The sequence below is a fragment of the Helianthus annuus genome, chromosome 2, assembly GCF_002127325.2.
Source record: "Helianthus annuus cultivar XRQ/B chromosome 2, HanXRQr2.0-SUNRISE, whole genome shotgun sequence".
Lineage (NCBI taxonomy): Eukaryota > Viridiplantae > Streptophyta > Magnoliopsida > Asterales > Asteraceae > Helianthus > Helianthus annuus.
In genome coordinates, this window is record NC_035434.2 from 135,799,576 (window position 1) to 135,810,231 (window position 10,656).

A 10,656-nucleotide genomic window follows, 5' to 3' on the forward strand; every position below is an offset into this window, starting at 1 on the left:
AGAGATTTTTCTATTTCTATAACTCATCAATTGTTTAGTTAAAATACAAAACGAGGAACCAAACAAAACAAAGAAACCTAAAATGGAAACCGATAAACATTTATCTTATTAAAAGTCAAACCAAGCCGAATTAAAATACGGTTTTCTATTTGCCAATTTAATTTAAATTCAGTTCGATTTTCAATTCAACATAAAAAAAAGCCTAATCCAAGAAATCGAATTTCGGAAATGGAAAATCAAAGAAAAAAAAAGAAGAATAATAAAATAACGGATCCTGACCCGAATAGAATATAGCCTTATAAACCCGGCCCAAGTATAGCTTTCGGTTCTTCGATCAAAACTCTCTCTCTCTCTCATCGCAGGTACGTCTCGAAGATTTTGGTCAATTAGGGCTTTTTCTATATCTGAATTGATCCTAATTTCAAATTCGTACTCGATTATTTCTACTGTAACACATCTACTATCTCAATATCGATTGATTATCACTTTACCATTTCAATTAATTTAGCATGCATTCGTTTATTCATTGATCTACACTTAATTTCTGTTCACAAGTTCGAATTTCTAGTTCTGATTAAGTTTGCATATTTGTATTGATCAGATTGTGTTACTGTTTATGATTGATTTTCCAGATTATTAATTTATTTCAAATTGTCAATCGAACGTTAAGTTGCTACCGTTATCGATGAAGAAGATGGATTTAGTCTCTGGTTATAAGGTAATTGTAGAGTTTTAATGTGGTGAAAGGATGATTGTTTGAGTTTTTGTTGCTTTAGTGTTACTGTTTGATTGATGATTGAGGATTGAGTTTGCTGTTGTGGATGTGTAGGGAGTTGTTGGACTTATGTTTGGGAATGAAGATTCAAGTTCCAATGAAGATAGGTTGGTTGTTTTTATTTTTTTCTAATCTTTTTTAGGAGTTTATGATTTAGGTTAACCGTTAAAGTGTTAAATATGATTATGCCTAGTGCCCTTGGTTTTTTAAAAACTTGTGACACTCCGGTGGTGCGTTTTGATCCCAAAAGTCGATGCGTGATGAGCGATGTGCAAGGCGTGCGCGTCACGTATGCGAGGCGCTATTATTAAAAGCTACTAAGAAATTATTTATAGATGCTATTATAACTTTTGTTAACTTTTGAATGATAAAATATAAGATATACTCATCATCTCTGGTCAGATTTGTTCAATCGATGGTCATCTTTTGTTCAGCCATTGCAGTCGGCGGTCTAATTTGTTCTAGTATTAGTCAACTGCATAAGATCGCTGCAGACTGCATCATGTGATTCACGCATTATGCATGTTCCTGATGCGCACATTATAAAGATTAAAACCAAGGTTATACCCTCCAAATGTGATTGTGTAGCTCAGATTGTTCCACGCCTTGCTGATTGTTCGACCTAACATAGTAACATTCATAGGATCCTTCATCCCCTACTCCATCAAAATGTTGTTAGCTTGTTTGTTGGATGATTATTCTAGACTTCTTAGGTGTCACCATTGTTTTTTATTGACTTGTAGAAGTAGACTCTTTCTAGTTTCCGGGGTCTTTTTTATATATCTTCTTCAACCTATCTAGTATGCTTCACCATGGCTATGATAGCTTTTTACTAATATGGGACTGGGTTTTAAAAAGCGCGCGAGGCGCAGGCCTCAGTGCCTTATGTCACCTGAGGCGTGCACTTTTGTACTTTGGGTGTTTTTATGGATTAAAATGTTGTACAATTTTTTTTGGCTTGTAGATGTAGGTAAAATCATATATAAACCTTATTCGTAGCTATATGCCTATATGTTGGGGGGATGCTGATAGGAATCATAATCAGGTTTATAGTTAATTGTCATTTGTCTATTCTAGAAGGGGGTTAAGTGCAACTTATAATTCTATACATAGGAATAAATGAGGTCATGATAGGTAGGGCAGAAGTTTGTTAGATCGATTAGGGCTCCTGCGTTTGTGCAGTGAGAGAGGGCTAGGCCCTGGGAACACTTCGGTGTTAGCTATCTTTGTATTGTCTTCTTCGTATCAATTTCAATTCCAATCTATATTCCTATTAATCAGAATCGGATATCTATCAGATGCTAAAAATCTATGAGATACATAAAAAAACTATCTAAACAGCTTACGCCTCAGGTACGAAAAGCCCGTTTTTTAAATCAAGATATGGGATGGGTTGTTTCTGCAAGAACGAGCATTTTAATTTTTCTTCTTTATTTAGCAAAACATATTAAGTGATGAGGAATTCTTGGGCTCATAAAGAAGAGACATGTTAATTTTCATGACATCTGCTTAACTTTCTAGTGATGAAGTTTTAACTAACTATTTCCTCTCTTCTGTGACTAACACACTTCATTTTTGCATGATAGCTATGTTGAGCGGCTGCTAGATTGTATAAAAAATGGTAAGCTGCCGGAGGATAGAAGAAATGCCATGGCTGAACTTCAGGCCGTGGTTGCAGAAAGCCATTCCGCACAGCTCGCTTTTGGGACCATGGGTATGTATAAATATAATAAATTGGTTACATAATGCTTATTTCATGCTTTATGCACAGCATAACAACTTTCTTCTATTGCAGGATTTCCCGTACTTTTCGGAGTCCTCAAGGAACTTGATGATGTTGAAATGGTTTGAAGGCTTCTTTCAACAACATTTTTCTTCATCTTATATAGATATATAGTTATGTCATAGTTTTCATGCTTCTCTTATTTTCTCAAGACTAAATTATATTTCTATTTTATTCCTTATAACCATACCTAGGCCTTAATAAACTACTTTAAATATTTTTAGACTGGAATTTTTCTCTCTTTTTACATCTTTCACTTAATATTTAATATCGTTTTTATATTCATGGATCCTTGAAGGTGCGCGGGGCTGTTGAAACTCTTTTGAGTGCTTTAACGCCAATTTCACAAGCAAAGTCGCACAAAAACGAGGTTCAACCAGCTATGATGAACGCAGATCTTTTATCAAGAGACGAACAAAATATCTCGCTTCTTCTAAACCTATTGGTAAGCCTTCTATATCTAGATCCCATTATATTATACTATAAGAAAAACGTATCTTCATTTGCTTCTATATTTTGGCAGTCAGAAGATGACTTTTATGTACGATATTACACACTACAACTCTTAACCGCACTATTAACGAACTCCCATGTTAGGTATTTAATATTTTCTCACTGTACTACACTTAATTACTTTTTTCGTTTTGTTAGAAATTTGTGCTGACGTTTTCTTCAGGTTACAGGAAGCGATTCTTACGATCCCTCGTGGTATAACACGTCTTGTGGATATGCTTATGGATCGAGAGGTATGGACCTGTCAACTGTAAAGGGCGTAAAGTATTTGTGGGATATTTTTTAAAAATAGGACTTGTTTCTTTGTAGGTCATAAGAAATGAGGCATTGTTACTTCTAACCTACTTGACCCGTGAAGCTGAAGAAATCCAAAAAATATTGGTATTTGAAGGTGCTTTTGAGAAGATTTTCAGTATTATTAAGGAAGAGGGTGGTTCGGATGGTGGCGTTGTTGTGCAGGTGATCGAGTTTATTTTTTTAATGTATTTGGTGTTCATTTGAAATAATTTTTTTTTGTAAAATGTCATTTTCGTCCCTGAGGTTTGGCCAGTTTTGTGACTTTCATCCAGAGGTTTGTTTTTCCACATCTGGATCCAAATGGTTTGAAATCTTGCATTTTCATCCGGCTCGTTAACTCCATCCATTTTTCTCCGTTAAGTCAGGGGTATTTTCTTTTTTTTTGTTAACTTAAAGGGCAATTTGGTCTAACGGATTCGGTGAGGGGTATTTTAAATGCTTGTACATAAAGTGAAAAAGACCGAATTGCCTTTTTACTCGACAAAAAAGACGAAAATACCCTTGCCTTAACGAAGAAAAATGGATGGAGTTAAAGAGCCGAATGAAAATGGCAAGATTTCAAACCTTTTGGATCCAGACGCGGAAAAACAAACCTTTGGACGAAAGTCGCAAAGCTGGCCAAACCTCAGGACGAAAATGACATTTTACTCTAATATTTTTATAAATCTAGACTCATTAATATGCTCGTCACGTCACAGGATTGTCTTGAATTGTTGAACAATCTCATTCGCAGCAACGCATCCAATCAGGTCTTGGCTCATTTTCGCTAAACAAAAAGTTTATTTGGTTGAAGCTTTGTGTATATATCATGTTGCTATTTACCATGCTATAGGTGTTGTTACGAGAGACAATAGGCTTTGACTCACTAATATCCATTTTGAAACTTAGAGGAAGCACATATAGCTTTTCTCAACAAAAGGTTAGGCTTCAAATGTTTAATAATTTTATTTAACAAGTCTTTCTTTGGATGATTATATAGATGGCTATATGATTACTTATTGTTGGCTTTTCAATTTAATCGATGCCAGTAGACGATAAATCTACTGTGTGTTTTAGAAACAATCAGGCTTCTGATGAATGGAGGTTCGGAAGCTGATCCTGCGAAACAAAGTGAGAAATCGACTAACAAAACAGTTTTGGCTCAGGTTATCTTCACAAAACCTCACCCGTGTCAGTTATTGAATTAATATACACACACACACACATTTATAGGGTTAGGGTAAAATGAAAACTCCTATGAGTTGTGAGATTAGAGAACTCGGCCGAAACGAAGGCTTATTCAACTTTTCCAAAATAAATAAAAATTAGTTTTTGTTGATTTACACCACTGTAAAAAAACCCTTACAGTGGGTGTAAATGATGATGTCAGCAGCTTTTTACAGAGCTGTTAAAAGGCTTAAACACCGCTCGGGTTTTTTTTTTTTGAGTTTTTCAACCAGATTTTGCACAAATGTAGATGAACATCTAAATAAGACATCTGTCGAAAGAACAAAAAAAGTCGAGCCGGCATTTATTCGACATGTAAATTTGTCTTACACTGATGTAAATTTGTTTTACAAAACGCATGGCATCACCGGTTTGAGAACGTTATGGTTTTGTAAATTTGTTTTACACTGATGTAAGATTTCGTATGCGATATTTTTTTTGGTTGAAAAAAGTAATATAATTTTAAAATTTTTCGTCAAAATAAAAAAAAAAAACATTTTTTTGAGAAAGTTCTCACGGTTCTCCCAACTCGGGGGAGTTCTCATTCTAACCTTTCCCTATACACACACACTTGCTTAATCTTACATATTCCCACCTCTATAATATCGCAGAGAAAAGTTTTGGACCATTTGCTAATGCTAGGAGTTGAAAGTCAATGGGCCTCTGTTGCCGTCCGCTGTGCAGTAAGATATTGAACTTAAATATCTTTTTGTTTCTTTATAATCGACGACAATGCTAACTTTGACATGTATTACTTGTATTTTCAGGCTTTTAGATGCATAGGTGATTTAATATACGGACATCGTCAGAATCTCGACGCACTTGCAAGCAAATTTCTTGGTGACGAGCCGCAAGTTGAGCCAGCTCTGAATTCGATTCTGCGAATTATCTTACGGACTTCTAGCACGCAAGAGTTCGTTGCAGCTGACTATGTTTTCAAGAGCTTTTGTGAGGTTCTTATTCCAAATATCATCTATGAACTTTTTTTTTTCTTTTTTTCTTGGTATGAATATCTATTTTGTAGGATGCCAAAATGAATTCATTTGCTATATTATATACAGGAAAATACAGATGGTCAAAAAGTGCTAGCGTCTACGTTAATTCCTCAACCGTTGTCGTTGACCCATGCTCCGTTTGAGGAGGATGTTAATATGTCATTTGGAAGGTATGCTTTCTTACGTCTTCATGCTAGGTTTTGTACTTTAGCCCCTTAAGTTTCAAAAAACGTTATGAAATGTCATTTTGACCCCCCTCGAGTTTTAAGTGCATATTTTTGTATATGTACGTGTCGGTATAAATTCAAGTTGGTTTACGTTTCGATGTTCGGGTCAAATATAATACGTTTTCGGGCATATTTTTATGTACGTTTTCAGTTGGTCTACGTTTTGACGTATATGCTATTAGGAAATTAGTCGGGTGACTCGGGCCATATATAATACGTTTTCATTAGACGATATAAATTCGAGTTGCTTTACGTTTCGCCTCCACTGCAACGCGGTACCATCCTTTAACTTAAAAAAAACCACTATTTTCTTACCTTTCGAAGTAATTTTTTTAAGGAAATAAGCCGGGTCAAATATAAAACGTTTTCGTGCATATTTTTATGTACGTTTTCAGTCAGTCTATGTTCTAACGTAAATTTTGTTTAGAAACGAGTCGGGTCAAATATAATACGTTTGCATTAGACAGTATAAATTCGCGTTACTTTACGTTTCGACGCGCCGCAACGCGTGATAGAAATTTACTAGTTGACCCATTCATAAGTAAATGGATTAAGATATTTTCTTTCGTTTACACTCTTTTGCAGCATGCTTTTACATGGTCTTGCCTTGAGCGAACATGACGGTGACCTTGAGGTGCTATAAACCTACAAACTTTATAAATTCTTCTTTCAGTTTTTTAGAGTAAAATGCCATTTTCGTCCTTGAGGTTGCCAATTTTGCGACTTTTGTCCAAAGGTTTGTTTTTTCCCCTCTAGATCCAAAGCTCGTTAACTCCATCCTTTTTTCTTAACGGAGAAACATGGATGGGGTTAACGAGCCTTTTGGATCTAGATGGGAAAAAACAAACCTTTGGATGAAAGTCGCAAAACTGGCCAAACCTTAAAGACGAAAATGGCATTTTACTCGATGTTTTTAATTTCAAACCTCATCTGATGATGTGTTATTTGCAGACTAGTTGCAGAGCGGCTAGTGTTCTTTCTTATATACTAAAGGATAATATTCAATGCAAGGAAAAGGTAAATGCTAAAAGATTCAAATTAGTAAAGGGTCGTTTTTATGACTATCGTTGTCCAAATTTTACGCAGGTTTTAAAAATCGAAATCGAGTCACCAACACCTTCACTGGGAACCCCTGAACCTCTGTTGCACCGTATGGTAAAATACTTAGCTCTCGCCTTTTCCAAGAAGGGCAAAGACGTAAAATCAACAAACTCATACGTTCAACCGATAATATTAAAACTACTCGTCACGTGGCTCTCTGATTGCCCAAACGCTGTGCATTCATTCCTGGCTTCACGTCCACATTTAACGTATCTAATCGAGTTAATATCAAATAACGATACGACCGTTTGCGTAAGAGGATTAGCAGCCGTGCTTTTAGGCGAGTGCGTTATTTTTAACAAGTCGATCGAGTCGGGAAAAGACGCGTTTAGCATTGTTGATGCCATAAGCCAAAAGATCGGACTCACGTCGTACTTTCAAACGCTAGAGGAGATGCAGAAAAGCTTCGTGTTTTCATCTGCAAAACCAGCGACTAAAATGAACGATAATAGTGTGCCGGATGTTGAAGATATCGAGGATGACGTGGCGAGTGACCCGAAAAACGAGGACCACCCTATGCTTGCTGAAATGTTTGACTCTCAGTTTGTCAACTTTATTAAGAATTTGGAAACTAGTATTAGAGACGGGGTTGTGAATCTTTACAGTCACCCAAAGAGCGATGTGTCTGTCATTCCTGCTGAGCTGGAACAGAGAAAAGATGAAGCTGATGTGGATTATATCAAGCGGCTCAAATTGTTTTTGGAGAAACAATGCTCCGAAATACAGGTAAGTTTTGGGATACCTTTCAAATCGTTTGACCTGTTTTCGTTTTAGCTTAGTTTTTTGTTTGACCAATTTTAGACGGAAGTCGGCCCATTATTAAGTAATTGGATTGAAATTACCATTAGGGCTGCAAACAAACTTAACGTTCAGCGAACAGTTCGTGAACTGTTTGGCGGGAAGTTCATGAACTGTTCGTTTGTTTATTAAATGAACGAACACAAACAAGAAATTTTGTTCGTTTAGTTAAATGAACGAACATGAACAGAGGTTGCGTTCGTTAATTTATGTTTGTGAACCGTTCGGCGGGAAGTTTGTTTGTGGTCGTTCGTTTAATAAATGAACAAACACGAACAAGAAATTTCGTTCGTTTAGTTAAATGAACCAACACGAACATAGGCCACGTTCGTTCGTTTATGTTCGTGAACGGTTGTTAACGTGTTGGTTTATGTTCTTTTGTGTTTGATAGTTCATTATTGTTTTTAAATTTTGTATTTTATTTAAGTACTTCAAAATTCCAACAAATAATATATTTAATAAGTATCAGTGTGTTATATATTCTGTTCACGAACGTTTGTTTGTGTTCGTTTGTTTTCATTTGTGTCCACTAACATTATTTTGTATTCGTTTGCGTTCGTTACCTAAAATTAACAAACTAACAAACGAACACGTTCATTTCCTTAACGAACAAACACGAATAGGAAATCTCGTTAGGTAAGTGTTCATGAACACATATGTTTTTGTAACAAATGAACACGAACAAACGGTTCATTTGCAGCTCTAATTACCATCGCTTATTTTCTTTTGTTATTTAGCTGAGGTTCTACTGTTTCAACAGGATCTTCTAAACCGAAACACAGTATTAGCGGAGGACCTAGCTAAAACGGGTGGAGGTAATTCATCGCAAACCGAACCTAGACCTAATAGCGGCTCCGAAAGGGTCCAAATAGAAAAACTAAAACGCAATCTTCTAGAAGCATCTCAACGTGTTGATATGCTCAAAAACGACAATTCGAAGCTCGAAAACGAGGTTTCTTCTTACAAAACATTATCCGCAAAAATCGAAAACGATTTAAAAAGCTTGTCGGATGCTTACAATAGCCTAGAACAGGCAAACTACCATTTAGAAAACGAAGTCAAAGCGTTGAAAAATGGCGGGTCAACAATGGGTTCGGGTTTGAATATCGAGGCTATAAAAGCGGAAGCAAGGGAAGAAGCTCAGAAAGAGAGTGAAGCGGAACTCGGTGACCTGCTTGTTTGTTTGGGTCAAGAACAGAGTAAAGTCGAGAAGTTGAGTGCGCGGTTAATGGAGTTGGGAGAAGATGTTGATGCGTTGCTTGAAGGCATAGGTGACGATATGGGTGCTCCTGATGACGACGATGATGATGAGGATGAAGATAATGAAAAGTGATGTGTTGAGTGTTTACAGAAGTTTGAATATTTAACTTGAAATTTGCATATTTCTTAGAATTTGTGCTGTTCTGTTTATGGTTTTAGATTAGTGTGCACTATTGAAAGTGGTGTATAATGGGGTTATTTTGAGGTCAAATTCTGTGATGTTTGTGTCTTATTTATTCACAAGTGCTTGATTGTATTATACATCACTTCCAATACTACTGAGAGATGTATAATGGTGTTATTTGGAGGTCAGATTCTGTGACGTTTGTGTGTATATTTAGTTATTCCCATGTGGATACAAATGCTTGTATTACACCAAACCTAAAAAGGACAAATATCACGGATCATCAATATTGCGAGTATAATTGCTCTTAGCGTAAACTGTAATTTTACCCCCTAGGGTTGTATGTGATTGGCACTCTTAACCCCTCTCAGGAAAATTTTGCTGTCTTACCCCTCAACTATTGAAAAACACTGCAATATTACTCCCCGGTGTTAAAATCTGTTTAAAGTCAACTTCACTTATTAACGGTCAAAGGGTATTATAGTCTTTTCCACTTGTTTTTCATAGCTTCCTCAACACAATACCCTATATAATAACTTCCATTTCCACCTTAGCCCCCAAGTATTCCCCCAATCCCAGATCTTCTCTCCGGCGACATCTCAGGCAATCACACCACCGGCGACAACTCATAGAAATGCCGATGGGGACGACGATCAGAGAAATTTTGAGCCACATGTCAGGTATAATCGAACAAGGGTTTACTGTTCATTTTGATTTTGATATGAATGATTGAAACATGGGAATCACAGTGTTTGATATGAAACAGGGGTTTGATATGAATGATTGAAATAGGGGCTTGACAGGTATAATCAAACAAGGGTTTAATGTATCACAGTGGATTAAGGGGTTTAATGTATCACAGGGGTTTTATTACAGTTGTTTTTTTGTAATCTGTGTTTGCAGTTGACATGAGGATGCAGGTCACGGTAAGAACGATTGTGTTCCACATCGTGGTCAAAATGCATGGCCTCCCTTTCCTGCACTTCCAGTTTCCCCCTCAGCATGAAATGGTTGCCTAGTTATGCTGTTCCTTGTGTTTTGATATTATGTGTATTATAATTGTATGGACTCTAATCTGTAATGTATTTATGTAGGCTAACTGTAGGATGTAGACTCTAATCTATAATGATATTATGTTATATAAAGTTGATTGTGATTTCTGATTATGTTTGAAATTGTTAACTAGAGAATCAGAGGTTCCTGCTAATCATGCTTGATACGTGGTTGAAAACCGGTGATCGTTTATGCTTAAGTTGATGTTTTTACGTAGCTTTTAATCTTGAATAGCCCACTTTTAATGGGATTTGTGTTTTACAAGTCTAAAAGAGTTTAAGGAGCTAATCGGGAGCTAAACGGAGCACCGTGACGCGAATCGGGTCAACCGGGGATGTGAAATGAACAAAACTAGGTTAACCACGAAGATTGGATGTGCTTTGAGGGGATGTTAATGGATTTAAAATGAATATATTGGAAGATGGCATGATAGAGGGCTGAATTACGAGTACGTGGGCTAAAACGGAGCTATAACGAAAAAGTTATGAAGAAAACAGTTTTTGCAGGAAACCAGCTAAACCAGG

At 36.4% G+C, this 10,656-nt stretch overlaps 1 protein-coding gene across 3 annotated transcripts; it reads left to right on the plus strand.

Annotated features, from left to right (window-relative positions):
- Window positions 1-220: 220 nt before the first annotated feature.
- LOC110883131 (golgin candidate 6-like) lies at window positions 221-9,243 on the plus strand. Of its 3 annotated transcripts, none has more exons than XM_035986631.1 (19): window positions 221-362; window positions 633-718; window positions 830-882; window positions 2,362-2,489; window positions 2,571-2,620; window positions 2,857-3,003; window positions 3,082-3,155; window positions 3,235-3,304; window positions 3,381-3,530; window positions 4,067-4,117; window positions 4,201-4,287; window positions 4,400-4,513; window positions 5,186-5,257; window positions 5,342-5,527; window positions 5,636-5,739; window positions 6,382-6,430; window positions 6,748-6,813; window positions 6,883-7,623; window positions 8,456-9,243. In XM_035986631.1, exons 2-19 carry the CDS (start codon window positions 686-688, stop codon window positions 9,026-9,028), a joined length of 2,748 nt encoding a protein of 915 aa, XP_035842524.1. In that variant the 5' UTR covers window positions 221-362; window positions 633-685; the 3' UTR covers window positions 9,029-9,243. The 3 variants fall into 3 exon arrangements, with proteins under 3 accessions (XP_035842524.1, XP_035842526.1, XP_035842528.1); XM_035986633.1 differs by having other exon boundaries at window positions 361-448; XM_035986635.1 differs by lacking the exon at window positions 221-362 and adding an exon at window positions 365-448 and having other exon boundaries at window positions 2,571-2,671.
- Window positions 9,244-10,656: the final 1,413 nt, after the last annotated feature.